This window comes from Ictalurus furcatus, chromosome 27 (genome assembly GCF_023375685.1).
Source record: "Ictalurus furcatus strain D&B chromosome 27, Billie_1.0, whole genome shotgun sequence".
Lineage (NCBI taxonomy): Eukaryota > Metazoa > Chordata > Actinopteri > Siluriformes > Ictaluridae > Ictalurus > Ictalurus furcatus.
In genome coordinates this window covers 16,117,420-16,134,382 of record NC_071281.1, presented here as the reverse complement: position 1 = coordinate 16,134,382, position 16,963 = coordinate 16,117,420, and the positions used below count along the sequence as shown (strand labels likewise).

The 16,963-nt window shown below is 42.3% G+C and overlaps 1 protein-coding gene across 3 annotated transcripts in view; it reads left to right on the top strand.

Annotated features, from left to right (window-relative positions):
- Positions 1-477: 477 nt before the first annotated feature.
- Positions 478-16,963, top strand: part of cylda (cylindromatosis (turban tumor syndrome), a) — a 25,420-nt gene continuing 8,934 nt past the window's right edge. The window contains exons 1-11 of one of the 3 annotated variants that reach the window (XM_053616814.1): positions 478-858; positions 4,177-4,767; positions 6,817-7,122; positions 8,021-8,126; positions 10,284-10,393; positions 12,771-12,873; positions 14,412-14,803; positions 15,100-15,265; positions 15,407-15,548; positions 16,566-16,688; positions 16,810-16,901. In XM_053616814.1, coding sequence (XP_053472789.1) covers positions 4,276-4,767; positions 6,817-7,122; positions 8,021-8,126; positions 10,284-10,393; positions 12,771-12,873; positions 14,412-14,803; positions 15,100-15,265; positions 15,407-15,548; positions 16,566-16,688; positions 16,810-16,901 — 2,032 coding nt within the window. In that variant the 5' untranslated portion in view covers positions 478-858; positions 4,177-4,275. The remainder of the gene's footprint in view (positions 859-4,176; positions 4,768-6,816; positions 7,123-8,020; positions 8,127-10,283; positions 10,394-12,770; positions 12,874-14,411; positions 14,804-15,099; positions 15,266-15,406; positions 15,549-16,565; positions 16,689-16,809; positions 16,902-16,963) is intronic. The other 2 variants (XM_053616812.1, XM_053616813.1) reach the window with 2 other exon arrangements.

Sequence of the window (16,963 nt, the reverse complement as noted above, 5' to 3'; positions counted from 1 at the left end):
AGGTATTTCAAAGCCATTAGAAGTCTTAATAAAGCTAATTCAAATAAATTGACAACAGGTATGCAAACATATATATATATATATTTGAAAACAAACAAACAAAAAGAGTCATATTCATGCATCACAAATGAACCCAATCTTATTACACCAATAATACAGTATCCTAGGAGTTTTTTTTTGTTAACCTTGCTTCTGCCAAATACTACTGTCGTAATGGTTGAATCCTAATTGACTGCCTTTTGGAAGAATAGTGCACTAAATGGGCCGTAAAAGTCATTATTGTATACACTCGGTAGTGCACTTATCTAGCGAGTCGTCATCCATTTTGGATTCAGCCAATAGGCTGCCGTAGCTGTTCAAACAAACCCAACGGAAAACCCCAGGAGGTGCGACTTAAGCTCAAACAGCCAATCAGCACTGAAAACAGCGCTTCTTGCCCAATCAGAAACGAATATATGTAACCGAATAAGCTAGGTTTATATAATAATACACACTATAAATGATTGATATATATTTAAAATAATTTGCTGCCCTTACGTCATTATTATTATTATTTTTTTTAATTTCGGAGCAGTTTTCTTTTATTTAAAAAATAAAAGCTAGCCGGTTAAAACCAAACAACTATTCATTTTGACGCTAGTTGTGGTTCGCTACATACCTAGCGTGCTAGCTAGCTTGCTTAGCAACTTAATCAGAGACCAGTACAGTGCTAGCGGTTAGACTGGTACTCAACCGCAGCTAGCACGCTAGCTAGCCGAACCATTCATGTTCTGTATGTAAACATCAGGAATAAAGCAGCGGTGAGATTTCCACATCGAAGACGAAGAGATTTTTCCTTCAAGGAAGAGCTCCAAGAAGGTATTTATTTATGTCATTTGGATAAATAAGAGAAAAGTTGTTTCTTGCTAGCTGACTAACGTTTTCACCTGCATAGACTTAACGTTATTCCTGAAAGTCTAAACAGCGCAGCTACATTATTGTCATTATTGTGTTAATTCGATGCAAAAAAAAATAAAATAAATAAAAATCAAAATAAAAATCTTGCTTTGGTAGGTTGTGATGTTAGCTGAGTAACTACTGGACAGATGTTTATCCCTAGTTAATGACACAGGTGATTTAAATCTGTTGTCACTGTAGATGCAGTACAGATGTGGTGTCATCTCATATAGGCTTATTTATAGCACCACTGATCAGCTTATATATTTCTTTATATTGAAGCAAATGTATCCCGACATGGTCTTTGTGATTCAGGTAGATATCCAGGTACATCAGATATTCTCCAAGATATATATATATATATATATATATATATATATATATATATATATATTTGAAATCTCACAATAGAGGAGAGAAGATGTCTACACCATTTCTTTTCCCACAAACGCATTTGGGGTGTCACGGTTTGTCATGATTTTCACTATATTCAAGGTTTTACAGCAAATCTGGGTTCAAAAACAAACAAACAAACAGTCTAACCCCTCCTTATAAATGTTGTTTTCACCAGGACGTACGATGGCACAGACCGTCACAAACAGAGGAGAGAAAAAAAACAAACGAACTGATATTCATTCATCTTCAGTAAGCGCTTCATCTTGGTCGAGGTTCCGGTGTCTAAGACGTACGCGAAGGATGTATTCAATGACACAATACAGAACCGCTCGTTAAGGAGAATCCTTACTCCGACGGAGCATGGCTCACGTTTAGTGTCGGCTCGGCTCGCTCAGGAAAAAAGTACCAGGTACTATCCATGGTGGAAAACCCCTAAAAAGCGAGCAGAGTCGAGTCAAGCTGGTGGAAAAGCGCCATTGTTGAGGTCAATGTTGAGGAAACCCGGAGAACACGTGAAGATCGGGATCGATATTAAGGTCGGAGCGATTAGGGATGAGCGATATAGACGTAACAAAACATATCACGATGTTTCATGGTATAACGTTGAACACTGTCTTTTAGGCCGTACCCTTCTGAATGAAAGGAGTTCGCTTTACGTTACTCGTTGACGCTTCCTCCTCACGCAGCTTCCTCATATTCAGGTCGGTGTTTTCAAATCAAGAAATCAAGAGTATCTCCAAATCTTTTATTATTATTATTATTATTATGAATTTTATCTAGATATACTCCCGTATTGGCGTCCATATCACTAAGGAACAGGTTAAAAAAAAAAAAGACAAATTTTGATTCCAAAACCCCGCACAAAAATAGTTGATGGAGGATACTCTGGTTTGAATTTTTTAGTCTCTGAAAATTAAAATTTTTTGTCCATGGGGGCGTGTCTCGTTAGCGGTAAACATGTGTCGCATCCCAGTTCACATGTTTATACTACGCACTAAAAGTACGCCCTCAGTTCGTAAAGAAAAAAAGTACATACGTTTTGATTTGAGACACACTCGTTCTAATCTGGGATCCTATTTAGGATGGATAGCAGGCGAGTCTTTTTGTATCGGCTTCCCGCGCTCTACTCTCTCTCACCATCGGCGCCGCTCTCGGCCAACCTCGCCGCAAACGCATAACGTACACGGCGTAAACGCATAACATACACGGCGTAAACGCATAACGTATACGGCGTAAACGCATAAAGTATACCACGTAAACGCATGACGTACACGGCGTAAACGCATGACGTACACGGCGTAAACGCATGACGTACACGGCGTAAACACACGGCAGCTCGTTTAAAGTGGACAGGGTTGGCTGAAGGGGGTAGTGAGATCACCGTTCTTCATGTCGAGTTATTTTGGGTACTGATAAGTTTAAATATGGCGGCAGAGGTGAGTGTGGAGCGGCGTGTCTCAAATCGGTGTATCGACTATTGTGTAAATCAGTCGAGTGCTTCAAGACACTTCCTGTTTCAAAAGGAAATACGTCAACATACAGACCCGATCATGAGACGTTTCAAGGGGTGTCGAGTGGCACCTGTGAAGACTGAAATGCTTTTTAATCTATATTTCGGAGAAGTCGACTGTCAGATCACACACACACACCCACACACACCCACACACACCCACACACCCCAGCACTAACCGGAATCGAATGATCTTTTAAAGATGTTCCTACGATACACGGTACGCATCACTAAGTATCGCAGCTGTTCGTTTTGCTGACAAACCGCCAGCGGGCTGCTCCCGAGGTCCGTTCAGTTCGTGACGGTACGAGTAAACGCAGCCGTTTCCCGCGCTCTACTTTATAACAGACTTGAGAAATGACCGTATCGGATATCGCTCCTGAAATTACAGGACTGACCAAAAAAAGAAGCATGAAACACCACGTCTTTTACACGAGATCCCTGGTTGCGTCGGCCGTCGCTTATCGTAAGATCGTACAATCATGTCTCGCTCATTCGGTGAGAGATTTACTCAGCACTTTGATATTGTTCAGCAGGGAGTGGAAAGTGTGTGTGTGTGTGTGTGTGTGTGTAAAATCCCCTACAGCTTCCTTGACACAGCCTGCAGCGAGAGGGGAAACCCGAGCATCCACACACTGTGCGAGTGAGTCAGCGTGGATGTCTGTGTGTAAAGAACACACATCGTATTTGTTCATCGTTACATAAATGCAGATCTTGGCAGCGCGTACGCGCCGATTAAAAGAATAGTTCCGTGTGTGTGTGTGTGTGTGTGTGTGTGTGTGTGTGTGATTGATAGCACAGCTGTATCATCTCAGAAGGTGCGGTTTGGCTGCGACTTCACGGAGCGCTGCCGTGGTTACTCCTTGGCGTTAGGCGTGAGACTCGTTTAAACCTGTTTCCAGCGAGCACCTCGGCACGTATTTCATTCACGCTGTTCAGAGTGAGAGTTCACGTTCAGTCCGTTCGCTCCAAAACGTCCAGCTGAACGTAGGCAAGTCCTCACGGCGTCCTCACGTGACATGGTTTTTTAACGTGATAAACGTGTTATTCGTTGTTTCCGCTTGTTTGTACTGGAAAACCTTCCGAGCTCCATTTTTACTGCCTTAAAAAAACACGCTTTGTGATTTAAAAAAAAAAAATATATATATATATGTTTTTCTGAAATGGTATTAAATGCCTTTAGATTTAGTGTTTTTACTCGGATTAAACGGAAAACGTGGCGTCTGTAGACGTCGAATCGTCGCTCGGCCCGTTCGGCAGTGCAGGCGTCCTCCTTTCCACGGCTGACGTCAGGTAAAAGATAAACACCGCTGTCTTTTTCTTTGCTCCTCCAGCTCTGGATGCGCGGGTGATGATGCGAGTGCCTCGTCCCCGTCCCTGCGCCCGCTGAGCCGTCACGTTTCCACCCTTTGAGCGGGATCTGCGACGCAGCTATGAGCTCGGTGCTGTGGAGTCAGGAGAAGGGGGCGGGCAGCCCGCGGGACGACTGGCGCTTCTTCATGCTGCTGAAGGAGTGCGTGGTGGAGAAGGCGGCGCAGAAGGTGGTGCGTGTGCCGCGTGGCAGCCTGGGGCAAGTCTGCCCCGAGCGCACCAGCCTGGGCCGCCCGCTGCCCCCCGCTAAGGGCAAGCGCAGCCTGCGAATTCTGGATCAGAGCAACGTGGTGGCGAGCGTAGACGAGCGAGACGCTCTGGAGCTGGACGAGGCTCTAGCCGAGCTGCTCTTCCCCATCACCAACTGCGAGGAGCGCTACGGGCTGCTGTGCGACACGCCGCGTCTCCAACGGGCTCGCGCCATCCGCTGCGGCTCCAGGGTGCGAGTGCAGCTGCGCTCCGGCGACCCGCCGTTACCCGGCGTCGTCAGGTTCAAAGGAGCTCTGCTGCCTGACCGCGCTCTCTCTGGGATCTGGTTCGGCGTCGAGCTGCTGGTGAGGAGCGCTTTGGGTCCTGAGTTTGTTTTTTATGGTTTACTTTGGGGTTTTTATTTATTTATTTATTTATTTATTTATTATATTATATTAGCTGGTTGTTGTCTTATTTTTCTTTTTATTCTGTTTTGTGTGTTTTGTTTACTTTAGTTTTGTTGTGTTTTGATTTTTGTTTTGTTTATTTACTTTAATTAACTTTATTTGTGACTTTAGTCATTTGTTTGAAATTATAAGGAAAGTTTTCTTTTTTTCTCAGTATTTATAATAATAATAAGAATTAATAATAATAATAATAATAATAATGAAAAAATTATAGATCATATATAGATTGTGTAAATAAGGCAATGATTAAATTGAAACCCAGATGTGTGCAGTGTGTGTGTGCTGTGAGTGTGTACATGTACGTGTGTGTGTGTAAGTGTGTGTAAGTGTGTGTACGTGTGTGTACGTGTGTGTGTGTACGTGTGTGTGTGTGCGCTGATGGTTGAGATTCCGGGCATGAGCAGAAGCAGGGTGAGTAACTGGGACAATACTGTGTTTGTGTGTGTCGTGCCGGGGGACGTGCCGTGTTCAGGACACTGTGTCCAGCTGCACTGTGTGGAAGCTCCACTGTGCGTACACACACACACACATACACACATACAGTACATATATATATATATATATATATATATATATATATATATATATATATATATACACACACACACAAACATACATACACACACATACATATATATACACACACACACACACACACATACAGTACATATATATATATATATATATATATATATATATATATATATATATATACACACACAAACATACATACACACACATACATATATATACACACACACACACACACACACACACACATACAGTACATATATATACACACACAAACATACATACACAAACACACACGTGTGTGTGTGCGTGTGTATGTATATATATGTGTATGTGTGTATATATATATATATATATATATATCTCCAAGCATACTCATTACACATACGCAAGCATGCACATATAGTGGCGGCTTGGCGGTTAAGGCTCTGGGTTACTGATCGGAAGGTCGGGGGTTCAAGCCCCAGCACTGCCAGGCTGCCACTGTTGAGCAAGCTGCCACCTTGAGCCTCTCTTCTCTAGGGTTGCCATATCATGGCTGACCCTGCGCTCTGACCCCAACTTTCTGACATGCTGGGGTATGCGAAGAAAAGAATTTCATTGTACATATGTACATGTGATCAATAAAGACTCATTATTTCATTATACACAAGTAAAATGAAGAGATCATGTGACATTGGTGACACTTTAGTGACCTTTTTCACTGGTTTCATGCTCTATAGTTTGTTCTTAATTAGAAAACCCCCAAAAAAGCGTTTATTCCTCATCAGGTGTGTGAACTTCCTCAAAAGCAGCTTCAGCTTCTAGATTTAACTGAAGCAGCGTTGAGATTTATTAGACTTTATTGCTATTTATTTAGTCCACTGATTTATTTGTGGTTGATGTTGAATACGTTGATTTTATTTTTACTGCTAAATCATCTATTTATTTTTTAAAATTATTTATTTTTGTGCGCTGTTCATTTATCACGTATAAAAATGTATAATGTGCTTATTTATTCTGTCTCTCTCTCTCTGTCTGTCTCTCTCTCTCTCACTCTCTCTGTCTCTGTCACTTTCTGTCTGTCTCTCTCTCTGTCTCACTCTCTCTGTCTCTCTCTCACTCTCTGTCTCCGTCTCTTTCTCTCGGTGTCTCTCTCTGTCTCTCTGTCTCTCTCTCTCTCACTGTCTCTCTCTCTCTCTGTCTCTCTCTTTCTCTGTCCCTCTCTCTGTCTCTCACTCTCTCTCTGACTCTCTCTCTGTCTCTCTCTCTCGGTCTCACTCTCTCTTTCTCTGTCTTTCTCTCTCTCTGTCCCTCTCTCTCTCTCACTTTCTCTCTGCATCTCACTCTCTCTGTCCCTCTCACTCTCTGTCTGTCTCTGTCTCTCTCTCTCTCACTCTCTGTCTGTCTCTCTCTGTCTCTCTCTCTCTCTCTCAGGAGGAGGGCCGTGGTCAGGGTTTTACAGAGGGCTCGTATCAGGGCCAGCAGCTGTTCCGCTGTGAGGACGAGTGCGGCGTATTCGTTGCTCTCGATAAACTGGAGCTCTGGGAGGACGAGGATCTGGATGTGGATCACCTGAGCCTGGTGGACAACGAGCCGGATGTGGAAGTAGATTTCTCCCCTCTGGAGCTCAACTCTCGTGTCCTGGTGCAAACACACGAGGGGCCCGAACGCGGCACAGTCATCTTCTGTGACCTTTTACCCGGCAACGAGACCCTCGGCTATTACGTCGGTGTCGATATGGTAACCCAAAAAAAAAAAACAGGCAGTCGATATGCTCGACTTACTAAACTCTTTTCCTCACTCGCATCGGAAATGCTCTGACACGGCAGAACAAGTCGTGCGATATAATACAATCACTCACGTCAATACAGTCGAAAACGGGGGTTCAGAAACCCTCGAGTAGCAAATACTTTCCCGTCGCCGCCATTTTTCACTCGCCCGTCGGCCCGAAACAAAAGAGCAGTCACACTTCAGAGAGGGGCGGATGGAGGGATGAAAGGATGGAGAGATGAGAAGGGAGGGAGAGACTGAGGGAGAGCATGAGCAGCGTTGTGGAGGGCAGCCAAACGCTCGGACAAGACACTGCCATCACACACACACACACACACACACACACACACACACACACACACAGAGAGCCCAACAGTGGTTTCAGGCGCAGCCCTTTAGCACAGAGCAGAGATTGTTTGCAGAATAGTTCGTTCTCAGCAGGAAAGGTTTATTTGATCTATTTGTTATGAAATCTCTGATTTCGTCTAGAGCCGAGCTTGTGCGACGTTCACGCGGTCTCGTGCGCACGCCGTGACATCGTGTAGCCATCCCAACAATTACAGTTAGACGTGTTTTGTTTGTCATCCTGTTGTGAGGAGTAGATTTGATTTATTATTAATTCATTTATTTTTGTTGTAAAGGTGTATCCAAAGACAAAAGAAGAGCAGGATATAGCGGCGAAGCACTCTGGTCGGTGTGTGTGTGTGTGTGTGTGTGTGTGTGTGTGTGTTTTCTTTTGCGTGTAATATATCCAAGGCTTTGAGATCAGGGCTTGAGAAGTAAGTGAAGGGTGCGTGTGTGTGTGTGTGTGTGTGTGTGATGAGCTAGTCCAGCATCAGTAATAGGGTGCTGCACGTCTCGCCCTCAGGACAATCCCATCGGAGACTGGGACGGCGTGATCGACGGGAAACTGCTGTGTAATTTCGCCAGCCTCGAGCACACCCGTCTCGTGCCCATCTGTGATGTCATGCCAGGTGAGTGCTTGCCTTTTTTCTTTCTTTTTTCTTTTTAATTGTTGTGTGTGCGTGCTCTTTTATTTACTTGTATTTGTTGGCATGGAGAAAGCAAGTCCACACCTAAGTGCAACTGCAAGTGCATACTTTTCGGCTAAAAAAAGAACAAGACGTTTAGCGTGCCGCGTTTCGCCGTCGCGCCACAACCCTGTTAATAATAAACAGGTTTAAAACGTGTTCCCTTGTTTTTTAATATTGCTATGGAGACATTTCCTGTAAGGAGACTTTTATTTAGCACATATGGAAGGAGTCTCCAGTGTCGGCTCTTTCACGCTGGTGAGGAATAAATTTAAAAATAAAGCATTTTGTACCTGGATTTCTGTAAAGCCGCTTTCTGACGATTTCCGTCGTTTGAAGCGCTACACAAATAAAACAGTTCAACTGAATGACTGCGTATATAGCGGTTATTACGGAACGTTTCCAGAACGTTCGTTGTGACTATAAACGGCTCAGTAACGCGTGTTGCGATTTGGTTCGATGACCGAGTGTGAAAAGATCACGGTATATTCGACATTTACACAATGATGAAAAGGAAACGGCGTGTTTGTGCGTCTGTAGTAATTATAAGCGATTAAGATGGGATAGGCGATCTCCGTATGAATCGGAGGGATGGGCGTGTCTTCTCGTCACGCGAAAAGTTCCACGCGTATGACACACGCTTTGTTTTATTCCAAACGACTTGTTCTGACCTTTTTATTACAAGCACTTGCTGTAGAGTTTGTGGTCGTGCTTGATAATTAGTGGGTCATGTGACCATGAGAGAGAGAGAGGGAGAGCGAGAGAGAGAGAGAGATTGTATGTGACCGTGTGTGTGTTTTTGTGTGTGGGGAGAGAGAGAGAGAGAGAGAGAGAGAGAGAGAGAGAGAGAGAGAGAGTGTGTGTTTGTATATGACCATGAGTGTATGTGAGAGAGAGAGAGAGAGAGTTTGTATTTGACCATTAGTGTGTGTGTGTGTGTGTGTGAGAGAGAGAGCGAGAGAGAGAGAGAGTTTGTATTTGACCATTAGTGTGTGTGTGAGAGAGAGAGCGAGAGAGAGAGAGAGAGAGAGAGAGAGAGAGAGAGTTTGTATATGACCATGAGTGTATTTGAGAGAGAGAGAAAGAGTTTGTATGTGACCATTAGTGTGTGTGTGTGTGTGTGTGTGTGTGTGTGTGTGTGTGTGTGTGTGTGTGTGTGTGTGTGTGTGTGTGAGAGAGAGAGAGAGAGAGACAGAGACAGACATTCTGTTAGCCTGCAAACAGAACCGCTTTTGTCTAATAGCTTGTTTTTGGAAAGTGAAGTGTCGGAGGCTGCAGCGTTGTACGTTCAGTTTTCCGTGTGCGTGTGTGTTTGTTCACTGTGTGTGTTTCCCCCGTGATGTTTACGATGTTTCACGGTAGTGTGAAGGTAAAATAGTTTAGACAGCATAGCTGAGACTTGTGCGATGTGTAGGCCCACACAATGCAGCCTTTTATTGATCTAGAAGATAAGTGAATGAACAGCTTTTCTGTTGTTTGTTTATAACCGTCACAACCCCGCCCACACAACCCCGCCCACACAACCCCGCCCCTCAGACCTACTACAGTCAACTCTGGAATTACTGGCACTATGCTTTTGCTCCATTTCATGTTGCAGGAGGGTGGAGTAGATGAGTGAAGAGAGAGTAGTAATAATAGGAACTGTGCGGTCGGGAGCTGCTTGCTGGCAGTGGCAACTGTGAAGGATTTTTAGATGATTGTGCGAGAAATGGTTCACTTTTTTTGAATTTACAAATCGGTCGTCTAACGCCCCCACGGCCGACGTTTTCACTCCTCTGCCGCTGCTGATCCCTAATAAATATACGCACTTGCCTAACGTCGAGTCGAGCTTACAGATAGATCGATAGATTATTTTTCATATTAACGAACTCCAAACATTCTCCGTTGACGGTGTCCCGCGAGTCCAGAGAACACGTGAGATAGTGGATAGGGGGCGGGGCTTCACTTCGAGACGCCTATGATCCGTCTGGTTGTATGACGTTATCGTTAGGAAAAGAGCATGATGATCGTTCTGATTTTGACTTAGGAATTGACGTGCGTGCGTGTGCGTGTGTGTGTGTGTGTGTGTGTGTGTGTGTGTGTGTGTGTGTGTGTGTATAGAGTACTCCATGCAGGACCCGAGGCTGTCCAAAGCCAGCTTTACTCCCAGAGGGAGCAGTGAGAAGTCTGGCAGTCAGAGCAAACCAAAGAGCAAAGGTACTACAGCCTGCGTCCTTGCTCAGTCTCCTCACGGCCTGGCTCTAAACTAAATTACACCCCACCCCTACTCCCTTCTAATCCGCACGCTTGTTTTCTCAACCGTGAGTACAGGATTCCTCATGAATGTCTCTCTCTTGTGGACTTTAGAAATGTAAAAAAATTTCCCCAACAGCTCCAAATTCATAAATTGTAACGCAGCGTTGATGTCTCAAAATGGCAGCATTCACAAAACTCTGATTAGCGGTTGAAGCTAACGGTAATTATGGTGTAAATTTATGTCTTTTTTTTTAATATTTAACAACACATCTGAAGTAAATGTTGATATTCTGGACAATTTAATCTAATTTCCACTGTTCTAAATTGTTTATTTAACAGTTTTAATGGCTATGAGTTAGCGAACTAAATGGTTCGCCTCAGTTATTAGCCTGCTGCTAGGTGTCCGTTTTTGCCTTCGTCACCTAGCATCGGTGTCGTCCCTCTGTCCGCGTGTCCCGAATATACTTTTCTGTATCGGAAGTTCATTTGAAGTGACTGTAAGCCAATTAAAACATTTTGTAATTGACAAATTTTTAGCTTCACCTAGTTGCAACCTGAAAGCTGTTGTGGTGGAAAGAGTTTCAAACTCGAGTGTGCATGCTAGTCAAAGAGGCACGCTATGCTAATGTGCTATGCTAATGTGCTATGCTATCTATCTCTATCTATCTATCTATATGTCTATCTCTTTATCTATACTTTATACTGGGATGTTATTTTCTTTTAAAAGTTGCTTTTCAGCTCGACACACACTCATATACACCCCAAATGTTTAAATGTTATGTTCATGTTCCTTCCTGCTGCTCTGAGGTGGGAAACCAGGCTGTTTCAGATCTGTGCTGCATTTCTATCTGCCTTTTTTTTTTTTTTTTTTTTTTTACCAAAATATATGAATGCATTAGGTGTGAAATAAAATCTGGATGTAACTGGAGAAATTCAGTATGGATCACTCTTATCGGACGTGTGTAGCACAACAACATACGCCGATCAGCCATAAGATTAAAACCACTGGTACCTAACAAAATTCAGAGTTGTGGGTGCAAGGCTCAGTGATGCATGTGGGGAGGGAAGGGTAGACCGTCTGGTGCGATCCCAGAGAAGAGCTACTGTAGCACAGAGTACAGTCTACTACAGACTACAGAGCTGCTGACCCCCTGTACACCACCGAAAGCTCCTACAATGGGCACGTGGGCATCAGAACTGAATCATGGAGCAATGGAAGAAGGCGGTCTGGTCTGACGAATCACGTTTTCTTTTACATCATGTGGACGGCCAGGTGCGTGTGTGTGTCTGTGTGTGTCTGTGTGTGTGTGTGTCGCTTACCTGGGGAAGAGATGGCACCAGGATGCACTATGTAAAGAAGGCGAGCTGGCGGAGGCAGTGTGATGCTCTGGGCAATGTTCTGCTGGGAAACCTTGGGTCCTGGCGTCCAAGTGGATGTTCCTTTGAGACGTCCCACCTACCTAAACATTGTTCCAGACCAAGTACGCCCCTTCATGGTAACGGTATTCCCTAACGTCAGTGGCCTCTCTCAGCAGGATAATGCGCCCTGACACACTGCAGAAACTGTTCAGGAGGAACATGTTCATGTTTGAGGAACATGACAAAGAGTTCAAGGTGTTGAATCGGTCTCCGAGTTCTCTAGATTTCAGTCTGATCGAGCGTCTGTAGGATGTGCTGGACAAACAAGTCCGATCCACGGAGGCCTACCACAGCACACCTGTCTCGACGGGTATACTGAAAGAATTTTTTTAAAATCGCAAGAAAGATGGAGGTTTTAAAACAAAACACCTCACACATTGGCCAGAAATAAGTAACGGTCAAATAACGCATGCAATTTCTTTCTTTCTTTTTATATTTTTCTTTTTCTTTCTGTTTTTCTTTCATCCTGTTCTTTCTTTCTTGCTTTCTTATTCCATTGTATATTTTTCTTTGTTTTTCTTTCATTCTGTTTTTTCATTCTGCCCTTTTTTCTTTGTTTTTTTTTTTCATTCTGTTCTTTCTTTCTTTCTTTTCTTTGTTTTTCTTTCATTCTGTTCCTCAGTTCTGTCTTTCTTTATTTCTGTTCTTTCTTTTCTTTCTTTCATTTTTTTCTTCTCTCTTTTTCTGTTTTTCTCTTTCGTTCTGTTTTTCTTTCTTTGTTTTCTTTCTTCCGTTCTTTCTTTCTTTCTTTTTCATTTTCTTCCAATCTCCCTTCCTCCCTCACCTTAGTTTTGCACGGGTTTTTCTACTGTCTATTACACACACACACACAGTGGTCTCTCTCTCTCTCTCTCTCTCTCTCTCTCTCTCTCTCTCTCTCTCTCTCTCTCTGACGCTGTGTGTTGAATGTGTTATTTAGGGTTAGGTCTGCAGGCTGCCAGCAGGAGCAAGTCTGAGTTTTATTATACGCTAAACGGCAGCTCTGTCGATCATCCGAGCCAGTCCAAATCCAAAAGCACGTGGTACATAGACGAAGGTAAACGGCAGAAGAGAGAAATGCGAACGATCAGCAGGAAATCAGAAAAGATCATTGGCAAATCTTATCAGCAAGAGAAGAGCTCGCTCAGCTAAAATTCCTCCTCACCCCACATTTAGATTAGCACGTGAGACTTTTCACTGCTGGATCTTGCTGCTAAGATTTCCTCACATCTCTTCACATCACTGTCACATCGAGCAGTGCTTCCCAAACGCGCTCACTCTCCCCCATGACCTGCATGAAAATGACATTCGGAGGGGTTTTCATGGGATCGTTGGCTGGGTTCATGTGGGCGTAGAAAGGAGACCGCGATTGTGTTGCATGTTACGTGAATCATTGCATTGCTACACTTCTGGTTCCTCACATTCTGCACATTTCTGCTCCCCCCCCTCCATCACATTTCAGTAATATTTGCCTAGAAACCTTTCATGCGCTCATGTGGAAAAGTACTCTCGGTACTCAGTCACTTTCATTTCTTTATTATCCTTTACTCCGGCTTTCACGAGAGAGGTCTATTTTCCAAAAAGTGAGTCACAGAAGTCAGTCGATTTAACTTGGTTAAGTGTAAGAGTCCAGTTCTGTCCGGTAGAAAATACAGAAGAAAACGAGGGTTTTTTTTTTTTTCCCCTCTCGTTATTTTTTTTTGGCTGCAGTTGTACGTCAAAAATGTTGACTTATTTTAGGATTCTGACTTAATATCGCAAGAGGTTAGGAAATTACTCGGATGTTTGAGATAAGTCAGGTTTTCGAGAAGTCGAAATTCTGAGAGGAAAAAAAAGAATTTTACAGTGAGTCAAAACTTTGAGAGAAATTTAAATTCTGAGACTATAAGACGATTTTTGGAAGATACGGAATCAAAACTGAGATGTCAGGATTCTGAGATTATAAGACTTTTTTAAGATAAATAATTACAGCTGAGATAAATCAAGATTCTGAGATTATAAGACTTTTTATTTTTTAAGATAAATAATTACAACTGAGAGAAGTCAGGATTCTGAGATTATAAGACTTTTTTTTAAGATAAATAATTACAACTGAGAAGTCAGGATTCTGAGATTATAAAACAGTTTTTCTATGATAAGTAATAAAAACTGAGGATTCTGAGATAAGTCAAAACTTTAAGATGTCAAAATTAAAAATAAATAAATAAATAAATAAAAACCTTGAGATAAATCAAAATTCTGGGATAATAAGTCAAAAGTTTTGAGAACTCATAATCCTGAGATAATAAGTCAGAAGTTTTTTTAAAAAATCTTTATTTTAAAAAATTTGAGACGTCAAGATCTGAGATGCAAAGTCAAAATTTCGACACGACGCTCCTGCCAAATCTAAAGAATTTTTAAAAAAAATAATTTTATTCTTATGCATCCCCCCTTTTCTTCCCGGCAGAAAGGAACTTCCACTGTTTAGGAATCGAAGTGACGGTGTTGATTTTCGCTCCACTTTTCCACATTGGTGCATTGCTCATGCGTTATTGGATATTCCAGGTTTTTTAATTGAATGTTAATATACTCCTCTCTGTTCTCCCCACCTGCCAGTGGGCGAAGACCCAGCCAAGTCCCTGACGGAAACCCCGCCCGACTTCAACCAGGCCTCGCCGCCTCCCCGAGCCCCGCCCACCGTTCCCTCACTGTCCAGTGACAACAAGTTCCACTCGCTGCCCTTCAGCCTGAGTCGAAAGACCGGCCCCAATGGGAGCATGAGCCATGGGCCGCTCTCACTATCTGTCCAGTCGGTGATGGGAGAACAGCAGGAGGCTCCGCCCCCTCCGACAGCTCCCTCTCCGAGGCCACCGTCGCCCCCTAAAGGTCAGCCGGGGTTAGAGGTCGGGTCACTGGTAGAGGTGAAGGAGAATCCGCCCCTGTGTGGCGTGATACGCTGGGTGGGCCTCCCGCCTGGACTGCTGGAGCCTCTTGCAGGGCTGGAGCTGGTCAGTGTGTGTGTCTGTGTGATTAAGATTATGGATAAAGTAGGATTGTAATTATTATCACTGTTGTAGTAGTGATAATATAATTATCTAGTAATTAATAATTCATTGGTGGATAATTCATGAATTAGTTCTTAAGTCATTAATTATTCAGAAACAATTAATGTGTAAGTTGACATAATATATAAGATATAAATATATGGAGTTTATTATTAATATTATTACTATTATAGACACCACATCACCTGCTAGTTACACTACAGCGCTATCAACAAAAGTGTGTGTGTGTGCACCTGCAGGAAGAGGAGTGTGTAGGATGCACTGACGGTACTTTTAAAGGCACGCGCTACTTTACCTGTCCTCCAAAGAAAGCTTTGTTTGTGAAACTGAAATGCTGCCGACCAGATTCACGCTTCCCTTCACAACACCACTCGCCCAATCCAATCGAACGCTGCAATTCTATAGGTAACACACACACACACACACACACACACACACACTGTGACAGAGGACACCCTTTGTTAATTTATGGGAATCCACTTATATCCGGAGGTTTAATGTATGTGTGTGTGTGTGTGTGTGTGTGTGTGTGTGTGTGTGTTGTAGCGTTTGGTGGTTACCTGAGCGAAGTAGTGAACGAGAACACTCCTCCTCGTATAGAGAGCGATGGCCTGGACGTGATGGTCGGGAAGAAGAAAGGCATTCAAGGCCACTACAACTCCTGTTACTTGGATTCAACGCTCTTCTGGTACATACATACACACTCACTTCCACACTCCTATAGTGTACACACACACACACTCCAACACTCCTATAGTACATAGTATGTATAAATGTTTTAAAATGCAGCTGCTGAGTGAAAATGGTGGTAGCGTAGAGAAACTGCCCAAATGCATTAAAGACACTAGGGAATGTTAAAATAAATATACATGAAGCATAAACATGTTCAGCTTCATCATGGACATGTGTAATGACTAACCCAATATTTTCCCTCCTTTTTTTTTTTCCTTAAAATTTTATTCACTATTTTTTTCCTTTTTGCATTTTTTTTCTTTTTCTTTTTTTAATCTTTCCCTTGCCTTCTCTTTTTCTTCTCTTTTTTTTTTCTTTTTCCTGGTAATTTGCTTTTATTTTTGTTCTCCTTTTTTCCCTCTCTCCTTTTCATGTTCTGTTTATTGTTTTGCACTTTTCTTCCTTTTATCTCTTATATATATATTTTTTTTACTTTTATTTTTCTTTTCCATTTTTGCTCTTATATTTTTATTTTTGTTCCCGTTTTCTAAATCCTTCACCTTCCTTCTCTTTTCTGCTTTTTTTTATTGACCTTTTTTCTATTTTTCATCAAATTAAATTATTTATTATTTATTTATTTATTTATTTATTTATTTCTTTATTTTATTTTATTTTATTTTATTTTTGTTCCGCACTTTTCTTTTTTGCCTTTTCTTTTATTTGCTTTCTATTCTTTCCATTTGATCTTTTCGCCCTTGTTTTTTTTTTTGCCTACTTGTCTTTTCTTTTCTTTTTTCCATTTATTCTTTTTGGTTTCTATTCATATTTCATTTTTCATATTCTTTTTTCTCACCTTTTCGCTTTTTTCTTTTCTTCATCTTCTTTTTTTTATTTTCTTTTTCTTTTTTCTTTTCATGTTCTCTTATCTTAAATTTTTGTCAATTCTTTTTTTTTTCTTTTTTTTTTCTTTTTCATTTTCTTTTCACTTTTTTTCACGTATGCACTCATCTCTTAACCCTTCCTCTCCTCTCAGTCTGTTCTCGTTTAGCTCGGTCTTGGACACGGTGTTACTGAGGCCGAAGTCTAAGACCGACGTAGAATATTACCTGGAGACCCAGGAGCTGTTACGCACTGAGATAGTCAACCCACTGCGGATGTGAGTCTCAGATGCAAACACACGTTATACACGTTATACACGTTACTCCTTCTCGAACACCAAATATTCATCATATATTCTGAATATATTTATGTAACGTATTTTTGTTTTTGCGTGTCAGTCACGGTTATGTCTGCGCGACTAAGATCATGAAGTTGCGGAGAATTCTAGAAAAGGTGGAGGCTGCTTCAGGATTCACGTCTGAGGAGAAAGGTGAGGATGTCTGCCTGTCGGACACTTTCCTCATGCTCTCAACCTTTTCATTACACCATGCT